Genomic DNA, 19,134 nt, shown 5'->3' on the forward strand with positions numbered 1-19,134 from the left:
TAGATTTTGATTGTAAGTTACGAGCTCAGGGATCGTTATCGAAGTCATCTACACTATCGTCAACCTCGGTACTTTTCAAAGTTTATTTTCGAACTTATGGCATGTATAGGCTAATATGTTTTTTGTTCGACCTTGAATATGTATAACTTGAGCCATGCGAAAATGGCTTAATTTCCATGATAATTTCGTTCATACTTTGGTTATGGTTTGAATTCACTTTTAGTTATGATGTTATATATATATATTATACATGAATGGTTTATGTGATAAATGTTGTATGTTTGAAAATGGTTTAATGATGTTAGTAAATTTGGAAGTGGTTGATGTAATGATCATTGTATGTATAAAATTCCATGGCATAATGAATTGTTTCGGTTAGGGTTTTTTCTTAGGTAAAATATATTTGAATGATGCGTTTAGAAAATGGAAATTATGGGATGTTTATACATGTCTCCATGTGCGGTTGTATATTTGTTTGTGATGAAAAATAGTTGAAAGGAAAAATGATGATAGGTTTGTGCCTATTTGGTTAATGAGATGAAAATTGACCAAATGAATAGTAACTTTTGTCAATTTCTATTAAAATACTTATATGTGAATTTGCTAAAGAAAAATCATGAGTTTTATGCATTTATGTTAAGATAGATTATGGAAGTGCATAATTGTTCAAGATGATGTTGGCTTATTATATGAGTTGGTCCAAATGTATTTATACTTAAAAGTATATTATATTTGACTTATGTAATGATTTGTATGTTGTATTATGATTTATAAGATATGTTTAAAGTTAAATCAGTTGTATAATTCGTATAATGTTAAAATGATATGTGTAAAATTTGTGAATGTTTGAAAAAGTAAAATTATTATGTTCTTGGCTAGTTAATGCCTCGTAACCCTAATTCGGCGACGGATACGGGCTAGGGGTGTTACACATACGCCATTCATCAAGCATATCATTCACAAGCAACCACATTAAGCATAACACATTGCATGCATCCGTAATTAATTAGGGTTACAACCCAAATAATCAATATGAACCATATCACATGGCCATATACAAAATAAATCAAATATTACCATAAGCCAACACATTTGACTAGACCAAATGACATATAACAAAAAGACCAAGTCCTTATACATGCCATACTCAAAATGTTGAGACTAACTATACCCAAATGTCCAATTGATAGTGTGAATCGAGTCTTCGACGTACTTCGATCCCCAAGCTAGCTTGGCGATACTATAAGAAAATGGAAAAGAGAGGGGAGTAAGCATAAAGCTTAGTAAGTTCACATGCAAATAAATAGCAATGTAATCATATATGTATAAATGTCATTGACATAACATAGTTTACATATGTGTCATCATAGATTCATAGGCATAACTTAAATTTGTAGGCATAACTTACACATTTTCAATCTTACCAAAAGTTCATCACATTCCGAGCTCATTCATATGATTTTTCTGTACATACCTATACCAACTCGTAACACATTGTTATATTTCCTCATCATTGACTTACTTGTCGAATAACTCACAGATTTACCCGTTGAACACTCAAAATACTATCGGATACACGGAAAACTTTCACATAGTGCTTTAAATGTAGCCACATGCTACCTCATATCACAATCACACATTGCTCGCTCTCGAGCTAATCAATGGCCTACTCATACAAGTTGACAGTCAGGACGTAACTACACGGGCTGCTCACACAAGCTGACAGGTACCCGCAATACATGCCAGGCTACCCAGCTACCGGTAGAACGTACAAGACCAGCACCCAGATTCACATAGTCACAGATACACATAATCTCATGAGCTCATAATCACATAGTTCCTAGTGACATGTCACACCATATCCTACATTATTCCTATGGTTCAAGTGAGATTTTCTCGATAACTCGTATTCGTCGAACTCGTTCACAATGCCTTTCTCATTGACCATAAAGTCGTTCATATACTCGTCATAATAATTAATCGTAATGACTCATACATTAATAAAATATTAAAACATGACATATCATTACATTATTTACACATGAACTTACCTCGGTACAAAATATGGACAATTAATTCGATTTAGTCCAAAATCTTGTTCTTTCCCCGGTCTAGGTCCGGACTCTGTTTTTCTTGATCTATAATAGCAAATTCAGCTCATTTAACCATCACATTGCTCAAATCAGTCCAAAAACTATATTTAGGCAAAATTATAGTTTTGCCCCCAAACTTTCACATATTTACAAATTAGTCCCTAGGCTCGTAATATGAAATATGTTCATTTTCTTTGTTACCTAAGCCTAGCCAAACTTATAACTTGCTCATAGAAGCCCACATTTCTCATTTAATCATATATCTTACTACCCATTTTACAAACATTACAAATAAGTCCTTTTTAACCATTTTCACTAGAAATCACTTGGTAAAAGATGTTTATCACACATCAAACATTCATATTTCTCCATTAAACATCAAAATACATGCATGTCACACATGGGTAAATTTTGGAACATGAACTCTAGCTCAAAATATGGCTAGAAATGGATGGATCAAGCTTCAGGGACTTCAAAAATGCAAAGAACATAAAAAAAACATTGCTAGGAAGCACTTACAATCAAGCTTGAAAAGTTGAAAACCCTAGATATGGAGACTCCCCAAATTTCGACACCCTTAGAGAAGATGGACATCATTTTTGCTTGATTTTTCCCTTTTTATTCTTTTATTAACCAAATGACCAAAATGCCCTTAAGGTTTTTCTTTCAAATTTTTCATATTCATGCTCATTTTTGTCAAAAATTTTAAAACTTGGTCAATTTGCTATTTAAGGACCTCTAATTAATGATCCAATGCAATTTCATGCTTGAAGCTTCTAGAACAGAAGTTTTACAACTTATTCAATTTAGTCCCTAAAGTCAAATTGGACACTTTAGGCATAGAATTTCTTCATGAAAATTTCACACGAACATGCAATCATATCATGTACCATCGAACAATCATGAAATAATTATTTCTATTTCAGATTCATGGTCTCGAAACCACTGTTTTGACTAGGCCCTAATTCAGGATGTTACACACACGCCCATGTGTTAAGGTCGTCTCCTCCACACGGCCGTGTCTCTACCCGTGTGTTTACTACTAGGCAATTCTATTTTACCTAATTAGGGTGCAGGGGACACACGACTGGATCACACGCCCATGGGGGCTAACCGTGTGTCACACACGACCTAGACACACGCCCGTGTGTCTACCGGTGTAGACAATACAAGGCTATTTTCCAAGCCATTTTGTCACCCTTACTTCCATATATTCACACAACATCACATGGCACAAATCATGACATATAAATGCCTTCAAAAACAACTACAATCAAGTAATAACATATCATTTTCATACCATCATCTATCATGCATTATAACGTTAGGCTTTACCAAATCATTTCATGCTCATTTCACACTCAAAGGGCATTAACATATGAATAGAATCATAAGCATCATATATCAAGCAAATATAAACCACATCACAAAACATTGACATATACACATACAAGTTTATATGGGCTTACAACCAATTAGTCAATATAAGCCAATTTACATGGCTACACATTACATCAAACCTTTAGCCATTACAAGCCAATACCTTTGGCTAAATCATAATGACACATACTCCAAATTACTAAGTCCCTATACATGCCATAAACTTAAAATACTTGCATTCACTCATAACCAAATGATAGATAGTGAGATAGCATCTCCGGCGATCTCTAACCCGAGCTAGCTAAATTAACCTATAAGAGATGGGAAAGGAAAGGGTAAGCTTCAAAGCTTAGTAAGTTCATATGCAAATAATAAACAAATATTAACATTTATTTACTTTATCCATCCATAAGGATACTATTATTACAATTTGCATTGAGTCTCATGATTACCACTTACTTATTCATAATGCTTATTCTTTTATCTTGCAAACATTAATTGTACATCTTAGCATTAGACTAGCAACCATAATCTCCCCATTATAGCATATCACATTATTAACAAGTTATGTCAACTCACTTAACAACATGCACATCATTTACGAGTAATCATAATTTCAAAATATAGATTAACAATATTTCACATATCTATAGCTCACTTCTCTCTATGTTTTCACAGTGACTTTAATTGACGATTACGCTTGTCTTTCCTTTTTCTCATATTCGTTGGATCACAACTTTAAGTATATACATCATACTATATCACAACTCAATTAGGCTCATAAGCCCAACACATGATTATTTTCAAATCCTATTATAAATCCATTCATCATAAATGTGGATAATTAGTCATAAGGTCATCAATGTTTCACATCATAAGTTACTCGTGTACATTCTTACAGCATATTCATCATATACCAAATTCATTTCACATGAGTTCTGTGTACATACCTGTACCTCACGTAATATAGTCACATACTTTTTGGTATGTATTCTTACCACATTTTCATAGTATATCGAGTCCTTTACTCATGATTTATAAGCACATACCTATACTAACTCGTAGCACATTCTCATATTTCCTCATTATTGACTTACTTGTCAAATAAGTCACTAATTTACCCGTTGAACACTTGGAATACTATTGGATACACGAAAGGCTTCCACATAAGTGCCACATTCGTAGCTAAAGCTACCTCATATCACATAACACATAAATGCTCATTCTCGAGCTACTCACGGGTATGCTCACACAAGCTGTCGGTTAGGACGTAGCTACAGGGGCTGCTCACACAAGCTGTTAGGTATCCGCAACACATGCCGGACTACCCAGCCACTGGTAGGACGTACAAGACCAGCACCTGGAACCACATAAACATATATCTCATATCTCATGAGTTCATAAATCACTTGGTTCCTAGTGAAATGTCACTTGTATCCTAAACTATTCCTAAGGTTCATATGGGATTTTCTCTTTCTTATCGGAACTTGTTGATTGTCTCCATAGAATTAGTAATTCATTCCACACAATAACGAAGAATTTAAAATATTTAAAATACAAACATAATAATGCATTATTCACATACAAACTTACCACGATACCAAAATGGCAAAAAGGGACCTAACCGTTAATTTCTCATTTTTCCCCGTTCTAGGTCCGAACCTCGTTTTCTTTGATCTATAACATCATATTTAGCCCACTTATTAGTTAAACTATTCAATGTGACCTAGAAATCATACTATGGAAAATTTACAATTTTTCCCCTAAACTTTATCATATTTACACTTTTGCCCCTAGGCTCGTAAAATGATTTTTATTCAATTTATTTAACATACAAGCCTAGATGAATCATTTTTATAACTATAATAGCCCACAATTTCCATTAAAACTCACTGTTACTACATATTTTATAACTTTTATAATTTAGTCCTTTTGGACGGTTTCACCGAAAATCACTTAGTAAAAGTCGTTTCTTACACATCAACCTTTCATAATCTACCAATAAAAATAAAAAAAAATGCATTTCACACATGGTAAAATCTTTAAACATCAACCCTAGCTCAAATAAATGGTAGAAATAGATAGATCTTGTTACGGGAATTTCAAAAACGTAAAAATCATTAAAAACGGGGCTAGAATGAACTTATAATCGAGCTTGGAAGCTTGAAAAACCCTAGCCATGGTTTTTCCATGCAATTTTCGGCCAAGGGGTTAAAGATGGACAAAAATTGGCTTTTAATTTTGTTTTTAATTCATTTTAATAACTAAATGACCAAAATGCCCTTAATGAAAAACTTTGGAAACGTGCCTAAACATGTCCATTTTTGTCCACCAACTTAACCAATGGTCTAATTACCATATAAGGACCTCCAATTTAAAATTTCATAGCAATTGGACACCTCTAACATGTAGTACTCAACTTTTGCACTTTTTACAATTTAGACCTTTTGACTAAATTGAGTGCCCAAACATCAAAATTTTCGAACGAGATTTTCACAAAATAATTTTGTGAAATTTTATACCATAAAAACATAATAAAAATAAATTTTCTTACGTCATATTTGTGGTCTTGAAACCACTATTCTGACTAGACCCTAATTCGGGATGTTACAATAATGAGTGTTCCAAATACTTATGTATATATGATATTGAGAAGAGATTATTAGTAATGTTTTTCTTGGAATTGTATTAATGCTATATGTGAATAATTTGAATTTAAGTATGTATACAGAAATAAAGAAGTGCCCCTGTTTGGTACCCCTGAATGCACTTCTGTGCCCTTGTTTGTATTTCAGTGCGCATTTGTGCCCCTGTTTGTAGTTCAGTACCCCTAAATGCACATCTGTACCCCTAATTGCACTTTGGTGCCCCTGTTATATATCTTTGATGCCCCTAATATGGTACAGTTACCCAATTATCCGAGTCAAGTTATTAGTTCATCGGGCTAAAGGTTAATGGCATTTACAAATTTATTTATGTGCTTATAGGCTAATGTATAGACAAGATGGTAGTAAACATTAAATGTTCAATGATCTATTTGATCATACATGAGTATAATTTTATTGATGATTATACGGTTAAATTTAGATAATTATATACATATATGAATGAGTTTGGATTGAATTATTATAGTAAATGAAGCATATGATGAATCATTTTCAGTACTAATTTTATAAATGCTTCGTGAATGAATAAAAGGTATGATTAATCTGCTTATTTAGTTTTCACATTGTTTAGTGAAAGTAAGTGATTCTGGTTAATATGTTTATATGAAACTTTGAAACGAAAGATGAATTACAATATGTGTAACAGCCTATTTTTGGGTCAAATTGGAACAGTGGTTTCGAGACCAAAAATCCAAAGTAGAAATATTTATTTTATTACTTTTTTAAGGTTCATAGCATGATAGAATAATAGTGTGAAAATTTTGTTAAGAAATTTTATCGATTGAGTGTTCAATTTGACTAGAAGGACTAAATTACAATAGGTGCAAAACTTAAATTCTATAGGTTAAAGGTGTCTAATTGCTATGAAGTTTTAATTGAAAGTCCTTATGTCGTAATTAGACTATTGTTTAAACTGTTGGACAAAAATGAACATGGTTAGGTGAAATTTTAACTAAAATAAAGACAAAATTAACTAAAATAAAAGTGTCCATTTTCTTCAATTTCACCCCCCATAGCCAAAAATTTCAAGGAGACCATAGCTAGGGTCTGGTCAACTTTCAAGCTCGATTGTAAGTCCGTTCTTGCTCCATTTTTAATGATTTCTATGTTTTTGTGAATGTTGTAACTTGATCTAGCTATTCTAAAGACTAATTTGAAAGAAAGTTAAAGTCTAAAATTTTACCCATTTTGAATATGTTTGTATTTTGATGTTTGTTGGTAGAAAATGCATGTTTTTTGTTCGATAAACAACATTTGTAAAGTTATTTTCGATGAAAACGTCAAATAGGGACTTATTTGAAAAAAAGGTTATAAAATGTGTAGAAAAATGTGAATAAATGAATAATGTGGGCTGTTATGAGTACAAGCAATATTTGGCTAGGCTTGGGTTGTGATGAAATTGAAAGAAATTCATTTTACGAGCCTAGGGACTAAATTGTAAAATGTTGAAATGTTAGGGGCAAAAATGTAATTTTTTCCATAATGTGATTTTGGACTGAATTGAATAGCTTGATGATTAAATAAGTTAAATGTGGTATTATAGATCAAGATAAACGAAGTTCGAATGTAGATCGGGGGAAAAACAAGGTAATTGACGAATAGATCCTTTTCGCCTTTTTTGTAACCGATGTAAGTTCGTATGTAAATAAGCTTTATTATAATTGTATTTTAAATGTTTTAATTTTGTATGAATTGTATAAACAACTCTACGAACACGTTCAACGACGTTTTTGCAAGCGAGAAATCCCAATCGAAGCTTAGGTATAGATTAGGATACAAGTGACATGTCACTAAGGTATTATGTTATATGATCCAAGTGTTGGTCCTGTACATCCTACCGGTGGTTGAGTATACCAACATATGTTGCGGTTACTTGACAGCTTGTGTGAGCAGCACCATGTAGCTACGTATTGACTGACAGCTTGTGTGAGCAGGCCCGTTGATGGCTCGAGAGCAAGCATACATGTGATATGAGATAGAAGTAGCAATGGCTACATATGTGACACCTTGTGTGCAAGGTTTCCATAGTATCCAATATTATTATTCTGAGTGGTTCATTGGGTATGCTAATGATGAGAACAAGTATGAAATTACTACGAGATGGTACAGGTATGTACATAAAGCTTATGATTATTGAATTTGTGAAATAATAATTTCAAGGTAAGTTTGTAATGGAATGAATTAGGGTCATGAGATTATGGTACATTATGTTATCTTATATTATATTACTTGAATGTTAAATGTATGGTAAGATTTGCTTATTTCATTCATACAAGCTTACTAAGCTATATAGCTTACTCTGTTTTACTTGCCATGTTTTATAGTGTCACCAAGCTAGCTCAGGTTAGAGATCGTCGGAGATTGCATCACACTATCAAACTGTCATTTGGGGTATCGATGATTTTAAACATTTTGAGTATATAGCATGTATAGGGACCTGGTCATTTTGATACATGTGTCATTATGAATTTAGCCAAATGTGTTGGCTTATATTTACTTAAGGTGATTTGGTATTTAGCCAGTAATTGGCTTATTTTGGCTAAAATTGTTGTAAGCCTATTTATATAAGTATATGTGTCAATGTCTTTTGTTCATGTGTTTTGTAATGGTTCGCTATATGCTTTATGGCTATATAGCTTTGTTATGAAATGAATGAGGTTGATTCCTTGGTATGTTGGAATATCTTGAATAGTTAATGCAAGTTGAAAGTAGTCTTAGTGGTGTTTTGAAAGTGAAATTAGTACGTTTGGTTTGGCATAATAGAATGTCATGAGCATGGTAGATGGTGGTATTGCATTGATATGTGTTAGCCATGATGGTAGACGTTTTGGTCGCCTAAGTATACCATGATTTATGCCATTGAATTTTTGTATGTGTGTGTAAATAAGGGTGGAAAATGGCTTGGTAAATAGCCTTTATTTTGTCCACACGGGTAGACACAAGGGTGTGTGTCTAAGCCGTATGTGACACACGGTCTGTCCCATAGGCATGTATTTCGGTCGTGTGTCCTCTGCACCTTAATTTTGAGAAATAAAATGCTCAGAATTGAGCACACGGGCAGAGACACGGGCGTGTGTCTCATCCATGTGAAGGACACGGCCCCGGATATGGGCGTGTGTCCTAACCATGTGAAGTCTACACCTATTTTATGAAAATTAAATTAACCACACGGCCTAGCACATAGGCTTGTGGCTTGGCCATGTGACTTCAATTTGTTCATGCCTTGCAAAACAAAGAGTTATACGGGTTAGGGACATGGGCATGTCCTAAACCATACGGGCGTGTAACCCCTGTACATGTCAAAAAAATCTTCTAAGTTTTGTAAAAATTTTCCTAAGTTCTCGGTTTAATCCCAAACCACTTCCAAAGCATGAATTGGGCCTCATAGGTTCGTATTAAGGACTTTATGACTAAATGCAAATGGTTTTAAATTTGGTTGAAATTTATGACTCGAAATTTTATGATTGTTTGCGATGTAAGTCCGGTAATGCCTCGTAACCCTACTCTGCCGTCAAATACGAGTGAGGGGTGTTACAATATGATTTTATGTTAAATATTTAAGTATTATGGTAAGGAGAAATGTTTAAGTGAAATGCTTATATGAAATGCTTAAAAATATATATTTATGTATATGCAAAGCTACACTAAGTGTTCATGAAAGGTGTATTGAATAGAAAAGTGAAAGTTAACTTATGATATAATGAAAATTTATGTCTAGTTGATTATTCTAATATGTTCAGTTGTTAGGTTACCTTTATACGAACTTACTAAGCATTATTGCTTACGTTAGTTGTTTTCTTTTCCTGTAGGTCATCGGAAAGCTTGATTGGGTTGGAAGCTGTCGGAAATCTATCATACTATCCAGTAGTCAATTTGGTAGTTTTGATTTGACGGTTATGGTTATAGTGGCATGTATAGGTGGACTTATAATGATGTTTAGTTAAATGTTTGTTTGATATTTTAGTTTGTATAAGTTACTTGTTTTGGTACTTTTGATGCCTTATTAGTATGTGTTAATGTGATTTAGTTTTTATGCATGTCTAAATGACTAAAATGATATGTGATGAATTGGTTTCAATATGGTGAAGATAGGGTATCTGTTGGAATAGTTTTGTTGTAGTGAAAATAAGGTAAGTTTTGAAATGGTATTAATCTTGATAGGTATGTATGAAATATGGTAATGTTTCAATGTTTAGGTAAAATATGGTTAAATGCATTTGAAGTGCCTTGTTGGCATATTGGTTGGATGGATTTATGGTTCATTGAATGGGTTGTTTTATGCTTAAATTGATATGTTTAGATGTTTTGGTTAAGGGTGCAAATGGCTTGTAGGTATGTTCGAAATGGGTGAAGCAAATAGCTTGATTTTGGCAAATTTCTTGTCCACAAGGCCTAAGACACGGGCGTGTGTCTCAACCGTGTGTAACACATAGCCAAGCGATACGGCCGTGTGTCTCTGTAGTTTTTAAAGGTTGCAAGTCAAGCGGCTACACGGCCTAGCACATAGCCTGGCACACGAGCGTGTAAGGCCATTTCGAGTGTTACACAGCCTGGCACACGGGCTTATGGCTTGGCCGTGTGACCCAAGTCAAAAAGTTACATGGGCACGAACAAGGGCTAAGACACGACCATTTGTCCCTATTTCAATTGTTACACAGCCTGAGACACAAGCATGTGTCTCAGTCGTGTGAGTCACACGACCTAGCCATATGGCCGTGTGACCCTTACAGTTTAAATTTTTCTAACTTTTTCCTCAATGTTTCAAATGTTTCTGATTTAGTCCCAAATTGTATCTAAAGTATTTCTAGAGCCTCGAAGGCTCAAATAAGGGATGATATGCATGTATGTGATCGAGTATGCTATGATTATATTCATATTGAAGATGTATGTTTTTATGATATGTTTTTACGGTAACACTTCGTAACCCTATTTCGGCAATGGATACGGATTAGGGATGTTACAATGTATGAGTAGTGAATTTTGAAAGTGAAATGTTAGATATGTTTTATACTATATCTGGATTGGAATTATATATACAATATTATAACAACTAACCTTGTGAGGTGGTGTGTATAGGAATGGAAAGTTGGCTTATGACATAATGAATTTATGCTTGGTTGTTTAACTTAAAATGTTTGCTAAGTTAAGTTTTCTTTAGACGAGCTTACTAAGCATTATTTGCTTATATAGTCATTTTTCTTTGTTTTGCAAATCATCGGAAGCTCAATCAGTTGGAATCATGTAGGATCATACATATTGGTAGTTTTGATTGTTTTGGATATCGGTTATAAATGGCATGTACTAGGAGTTTTTATGTTATTTATCAATGTGATGTGGTTTAAGTTTATTTGCCTATATGCCTTGATGTTGGCTTATAAATGTAAATATGTAACTATATGTTTTGGTCCCTTATAAATTCCTTGAGATTTAGATGGATTTTGGTTCATTGAATTGTGAATGGACTCAAAATGTTGAACTGAGTCAAGTTGATGTGTTGAATTGTGGTGCCAATTGATGGCAGATTGGCTAGACACCTATGTTGGCTGATTTTGGTATGTTTTAAAGTATTTTGGTCATGTGAAAATAATTGGAATGGTATGGTTTGTTATGTAAGAAAATATCAATGCTTTGTCTTGTTTTAAGGTCATTTTGAAAAGCACACGACCTGGGACACAGACTGTCACACGGTCGTGTGCCACACACGGTCATCCTACATGGCTGTATGTCATTATTGTTTTAGGTGCAAGTTTCACACGGTCTGAGACATGGCCTGTGACACAGCCGTGTGTCTCAAGTAAATATGTAACACGATTTTGCACACAGCTTGCGACACGATCGTGTGTCCAGACTTCGAATGTTCACACAGTCTGGGCTATGTCACACAGCCATGTAACCCATGTTTCAAAAAATTTCAAGTTTTTCTAAAATTTTCTAATTTGTTTCGATTTGATCCCAGATTGTTCTCAAACTATTTTTTAGGGCCCCGTAAGATCAGTTTAAGGCCCGTAAGTTATTGTATGCTATAAATGGAATGTGTAAATGATTGTTATAATTTTAAATTGAATAAATGTTCCGTTTGAAATCAAATGTTTTGAATGTTCTGAATTGTACTATACTACTCTGTAACCTTAATCTAGTGACGAAGACGGGTTAGGGGTGTTACAGTCTCCCCCTTATATACTACTGATGCACTTCCTTCACCGATCTCAAATTCAATAGCCAAGTATACATGTCCATAATCATCATGTCTCCCGCTAAAAAACTTTCTAGTTTCAATGTAACTAGACTATCATTGAAATCCAATCTTTTATTTTCTCTTATTTCCACTAGAGCCCGCTAAATTTGCAAATTTCGCAATTTAGTACCCAAGGTCACTATTCTAATCTGAACTTAACATTTCAGGTGTGACATGTTATGCATGTATTGAAAGGGCTCAACATCTATTTAGATGAGCTTGATTAAAGAGGCTCCATGTGTCGAGCATGATATGCATCAGCGAGGTTTATGGTTAGTGAGGTACTACAGTGAGCAATGTGACCTTAGGTGCAACGGGTGAGGTCCATTTGGCAAAATATGTACAAAATTGCTGCCTAGTTGGTAATAAGGTTATAAAGTGACTTTTGTCAAAGCAAATGTATAAAGATTTGTATTCCTTAACTGAGATGAAGGCATGGGTTCAAGTGGCAGTATTCCCATCCAACAATACCTTATAAGCTTTAAGGCATTAGCTTGAATCCAACCATGTACAATGTGCATGGTTCACGTTATCAAGCACTTGAAAAGGTGCTCTTGTGTTGTGAATTAGTTGGCTCTTCAATCACTTGAGCTCTTGGCAAAGTCGGGAGACAAAACTGTCAGCTTCGTGATAACAACAATTTAAAAAAATCTCATGATAAAGTTGACCTCCCCTAAACAAGATTGAACTCAAGCTATTATGCAACACAACACGGTAATTATGACACAGAACATTATTTTTTTTTTACATATATATATGCTTAGACTTAAATTTTTTGTATAAATTATTTTTTAAGGGTTAAATACAAAATTGGTACCCGAACTTATCCACTTCTCCCAAATTGGTGCTTATGGGTTTTTTTTGTCCCATATTAGTGCCTGAACTTTTTTTCATCAACTAAATTGGTACCCGAGTCTAACACCATTAATTCTTTGCTGACATGGAAGCGCTAGCCATTTGCTCGCCACCACGTAGCATTCTCTTGTACCTCCTTTTCTTTTTCTTTTTCTTTTTCTTTTTCTTTTTCTTTTTATTTTCCCTCTTTTCTTCACTTTTTCTTTTCTTTTCTTTTCTTAATTTTCTTTTACGTTTTTTTTGTCTTACTTCTACACTTCTTCATCTTTATTCTTTCTTTCTTCTGTAAAAAATCCCAAAATTTTCCCTCACTTTTTCACCATCCAATCATCACAAAAATCACATCTTTTAAACCCTTTCCTTTTTTTCTCCCCATTTTCCAGCCACTATCAACCAACTCCCACCAAATAGAGTTTTCTCTTAAGCTTGTTTGGCTTCCTAGAAAATCTGAGTTTTCTTCCTTCCCTCTTTTTTTTTTCTTTTTTTAATCTTATTTTTTTTCTCGCCAGCCAAACAGGCTTTCACTAGTTCTCTTTTTCTTTTTGTTATGCATCATCATATTTTTTAGTTCTTTAGGAAAGAAAAGAAACCTTTTTCATCAACTAAAAACTCAAGAGAAACCATGAATGAGATGGAAAAGAACATGTTCTTTTAGGAAGCTTGTTTGGCTTCCTAGTAAATCTGGGTTTTATTCCTTCCCTCGTTTTTTTCTTTTCTCGTTCTTTTTTTTCCTTGCTAGCCAAACAGGCTTTCACCAATCCTCTTTTTCTTTTTGTTATGCATCATCTATTTTTTAGTTCTTTAGAAAAGAAAAGAACCTCCTTCATCAACTGAAAACTCAAAAGAAGCCATGAATGAGATGGAAAAGAACAAGCTCTTTTAGGCAGTTTGTTTGGCTTCCTAGAAAATCTGGATTTTCTTTCTTCCCTCTTTTTTTCTTTTCTTGTTCTTTTTTTCCTTACTAGCCAAATAAGCTTTCACCAGTCCTCTTTTTCTTTTTGTTTTGCATCATCGTACTTTTTAGTTCTTTGAAAAAGAAAAAAAACCCTCTTCAATAACTGAAAAATCAAGAGAAATTATGAATGAGATGGAAAAGAACAAGCCCTTCTAGGAAGCTTGTTTGGCTTCTTAGAAAATTTGGGTTTTCTTCCTTCTTTTTTTCTTTTCTCCTTTTTTTTTCCTTCCTAGCCAAACAGGCTTTCACTAGTCCTCTTTTTATTTTTGTTATGCAATTAATAATGTTTGCTGCAAATTTGCAATGGAGAGCCCATTAATAATAAGTAGTTGCCCGCCAATAAATATTTTTGGCATTTTATGATATGGAGTCAAATTAAGAATAATTGCAGCAAAAATGCAGTAAATTTTAGCTTTACATTTTTATATATGATATCCAAAATTGTAGTTTTTTTTTATATAATGGTGTGTGATTAATATGAATATAATTACACAAAAAAAAGGGAGGAAGAAGAAAGAAGAAAAAAGAGAAACGACAGAAAAAAAAGCAAAAAAGGAAACTAATTACACAACAAAAATTGGGGGAGAAAAGTCAAAAAGAAAAAAATAATTTTATTTTTTATTTTTTTAGATTATGAGATCATCATAATGTCATTTATGTTAGGTGTCACAATCTTATTCCGCCACTTGTCTTGAACTTAACAGCGTTAGGCTCGAGTACCAATTTAATTGAGGAAAAAAATTCAATTACCAATATGAGACAAGGAAAACCATTAAGTATCAATTTAAGAGAAGTTGAGAAGTTCATATACCAATTTTATATTTAACTTTTTTTTAATTAATCATTTATGTTATCATTCATTTGTTTCTAAGTATTTTATATTTAAAAAATTCATTGCGTAAAAATATAAACACTATGGAATTATTAAATTTATGTGATATAATTTTTTTTTCAGTTTTTCTTAATAAAATAACCCGTATAAAGCTCGGGTTGAAAACTAGAAACAATTGGCATTTTCTTGTTTGCTCGTTAACCATCAGTGTTGGTATATTTTAGTATGAGTGGCACAGCCAGAAAACATGTTTTAAGTTTTAACTCCCTCTTTTTTCTATTTCTTTTTTCTTTTTTTCCTATAAAAATAGTTGTAGAACGGTTCTCACACTAGGATTGACAATTGCACCGATGGTTATTACTGTGACAAATTGATCAATCACCATTGATGGTAAAACATTTATGTTTGAGATGGCTACACAGGATATATTGTTTCTATTGGCTTTTTACATTTATTAGCAACAATGGGTAAGAATCAATTTGATGATTGCTTTGCTTTCCCTTGGTCCTTCCTATATTCATACATCAGCTCAGCCCATGGTCTTTGGGGGAAGCATTTAAAGTTGTTGAGCTGTCTAGACTTGTGGTCTGGGGAGCAGATGGCGACCACAACTAGTGACCTATCCTCAAAATTTGTCCATGGAAATTCATAGCGTACAAAATAATGTAAGAAAGAACTATGAGGGAATAATGTAACAAGTTCAAGGAAGATAAAAATACTAGAAAAGGTTTGAAGGAATCAATTTGCTCATATAAACATGAAAGAAAATATTCAGACAATTGAACCATCAAAGGGCATATAAAAGCATCTAAGGTATTTTGAACAACGTATAGTTCTTAAACAGAAACCTGTCTATTGCTGAACCTATACTTTTTTCATCCAACTTACCAAATCTATTATGCGTATGCCCTGTTAGCTTTGCCTTCCAATTTAGGGTTTACCTGAAAAGCAAAACAAATAACCATAAACGGAAATATTGGGTGCATAATTTAAGGCGCATATAATTGCCTCTGAGGATGGACTCCGGTATGGGTATGGTAAAGGTTGAGTTGATAAATGGCCCTGGACACCAAGTCTTTCAAATCAGGATGTTGTGCAAACATTGTTCGATCTGCCCCTTCAATGGCAGTCAAGACCCTAGCTTGTTCCAAAGCTTTATGATCACCGGCATGAATGGCAAGGTAGCAAAGCAGTACCACAGCATGCAGTTGTGTCTTCTCGCCACATGTAAGCAATCTCATCAAAGGTGGAACACCATTAAACTCGATTATCGACTTGCAATGGTCCATACTGAGAAAATTGTCTGGAGAAGCAAATTTTCCCAATGCAATGGCAGCTTCCATTGCCACTTCTTGATTGTTGTTACCAAGCTGTGTCACCAAAGGACAAATCACTCGAGTCTCCCGAGCTGGAAAAGTTCTCGCCAGAGAACCAATTGATCTGATAGCCGGAATTTGCAATGTAGGGCTATCCAGTTCCTTGATCACCCTCAAAAGCTGATCAATAACAGCCTTAGCAGCAGATGAATTCATCTTGAAAGCCGCGCGTCTAAGATCAGAATGCCATTCAGCAGCCGCTGTAATCTCCATTATTGTCATCAAAGAATTATACTGTAGCTCACCTTGTTCTTTCTCCACCAACTTAGCCAAGCAAAGTAATCCTTTTGTCTCTGTTATCCTCCTACTATTTGAAGCACTCCCTTTAGCCAGCATCCATAAAGCTTCAGCACAGTTGATTTTCAACTGAATTTTCACTTCAGGGTTCTCATTTTCCCTTTCTTTCCTATAGTTTCCTCCCCTAGTACTACCATCCACGTGTAAATTTGAGTATGAATTAGCATAGGGTCCATAACTATAATTCCTTGAATTCGATGAAGTCCAAGAATTTTTCTCCATTTCTTTATTAATTTGAACTATGGAATGGATGCTTTGCTTACCCAAAAGAGTCCCAGAATCGTCCACGAATGTCTCAAACGACAACAAAGTGACCAACGGCCTAATCACATTCTCTCTGGCGAAATCCTCTTGAGCCACCGGATCATACTCCGCCATTCTCGCTATCAATTTCGCTACGGGGATTTGAACCTTCATCGGAGAATCTCGCAACACTTGAACCACAATTGGGACCCCCATTTCTTCAACAATACTGCGAACTCTTTCCGGTTCGTTTGCCAAAACAAGAAGGGCATTAGCCGCGGCGATTTGCGCTTCCATTGAGGAGCTTTCTTTAAGAAGTTTCAGCAAAGGAGGGACGCCGCCTTCTTCAACGGCTATCTTTTTGTTTCGGTCGTTGTCTTGAGCGAGGGAAGCGAGGTTGTTGGCGGCTTCGATTCGGTCGGTTAATTGGCCCATTTGGACGGTTGCGATGCAAGACCAAACCCAGGAGATAATGGGGTCGTTGCTAGCGATTGGAGGGAGGGAAAGGAAGGTTCCGCTAGCAGAGCCGTTGTTTTCGGCGTCAAGGACTCCCATGAGCCACTTCATGTCGCCGACGGAAGCGTCCAGAAGGTTCAGCACTTTGCGGAAATCAGCGGCGCTGGTGATTCTCACCACAAGGCTCAAGATGCTATGGCGCTTGCACTTCTGGACTAAAGTGAGGGCCCGCTCTAGGTTTTTGGAAACCTCGGCGATTACCCGGCGAATCGGGCGTTCATAGAGGGATTGAACCGAGGTGGTGAAGCGGACAAGGGTTCGAAGAATTTGGGAAAGCCGATCCACTTGCTTCCCAACCTCCCAGCAGTCGGCTTTAAAGGACTCGGCCTCGTCGGCGGCGGAGCGAACTCGTTCTGCAAGCAATATCGGATAGGAAAGGTCGTCCTCGATTCTCTTTTCCCCCACCGAACCCATCAACACGTTGCCTCTTTTACCATAAAAATTCGTGCCTTTTTCGGGGATGAGTGAAGTGAAGAGTCAGATTTTGAGAATCTCAATCTAGTCTACTGTTCTGTTCGCTCATTCATTCTTCGCATGTTCGTTTTGTGTAGTCAGCAGCAGAGCCGAGCTCAGGCTTCTTTTAATAATTTATTTTCATTACAATTTTTTAAGAGAGGAGATGAATTAATTGGCTATTTTTTATTTGAAAAATGATTTATGTTTTCATGTCATATGGAGTACAAAATTATAGGAAAATGATCCTTTTTTTATTTTTTCTGATGTGAAAAAAAAATGAAACTGGCAAAAATGGCAATTAAGGTTCTTCTTCTTTAGAAAAACATATTTGGCATCTATGTTTAATGAAGAGGTTTGATTTACTTTTCATTATAAGGATGCGGAATATAATCTGTACCTATACAGTATCTTAACATCCTAAGCATAAAAAAAAATTTCTCCCTCTCTCGACACTTGCCGACTCTAGGGTTTCCCAAGCTGTTTTGGCTCTTTGCATGGGCAATGTTTGGCCTCTTGTCTGATTAAACTAGGGTTTTTTCTCCCCATATCTAGCTTAATCTTCTTACAGTATTTTTTAATTGTTTCCTATTTTTTGGGGGATCTTTGGTTTACACCTTTTGATTGTCTGTTTCAGGGGAGTTAAGGGCGTGGTTGGACTTGGAAAGTGGTTCGACTCTTTCTTGAATGAGGGAAGCTTCTATCTTGTTGCTCGAGTCCTTTTGATCATTTCAGTGCTCGTGGTTTGGAGAGGTTCTTTGGAGGTGCTAGAGTGGTCAAATCCACGATTTTGGGATGTCGTAGGACGGTTGTTTTAGCTTCGCGACAGCGCCTCTGATTCGTTTCTAGGTTGATGATGTTGGCACTACGTTATTTTCTCAAGTCTCACATATTTTTGTAAGAGCTTCATCTTCCAATGCCTTGATTTTTTTCCTAAGACTGTTAGCAATTTAAATAGGAAAATTGAAATAAGAAAAATAAGGTAATGTTACAAAAATGTTAAAATTTTAAAAATATAGTAAGAGTTAGATTGTATTTTGTTTATTTTATTATTTTTTTATTTTTTCTGTTAAAAATTTTATAATTATCTACTATTAAAAATTTATATAACTAATTTTAACATATAGGGGCCAATTTTAACAATAAAAATAGATGAAACTTTTAAAAAAATGATCAGTTTGCTCTTTAATCTAACATATAAAGACTAATTTTTATTTTTTGAGTAAAGGGTAA

The 19,134-nt window shown here is 34.7% G+C and overlaps 1 protein-coding gene across 2 annotated transcripts; it reads right to left on the bottom strand.

Moving 5' to 3' along the window:
• Positions 1-15,336: 15,336 nt before the first annotated feature.
• Positions 15,337-18,930, bottom strand: LOC107916594 (ARM REPEAT PROTEIN INTERACTING WITH ABF2). 2 transcript variants are annotated; one of them, XR_005921866.1, is made up of 2 exons: positions 15,905-18,930; positions 15,337-15,635 (listed from the first exon to the last, which is right to left on the bottom strand). XR_005921866.1 is itself a non-coding variant. In XM_016845881.2 (1 exon), exon 1 carries the CDS (start codon positions 17,860-17,862, stop codon positions 16,006-16,008), a length of 1,857 nt encoding a protein of 618 aa, XP_016701370.1. In that variant the 5' UTR covers positions 17,863-18,930; the 3' UTR covers positions 15,745-16,005. The 2 variants fall into 2 exon arrangements, 1 of the variants encoding a protein (XP_016701370.1); XM_016845881.2 differs by lacking the exon at positions 15,337-15,635 and having other exon boundaries at positions 15,745-18,930.
• Positions 18,931-19,134: the final 204 nt, after the last annotated feature.

The sequence above is a fragment of the Gossypium hirsutum genome, chromosome A01, assembly GCF_007990345.1.
Source record: "Gossypium hirsutum isolate 1008001.06 chromosome A01, Gossypium_hirsutum_v2.1, whole genome shotgun sequence".
Classification (NCBI taxonomy): domain Eukaryota; kingdom Viridiplantae; phylum Streptophyta; class Magnoliopsida; order Malvales; family Malvaceae; genus Gossypium; species Gossypium hirsutum.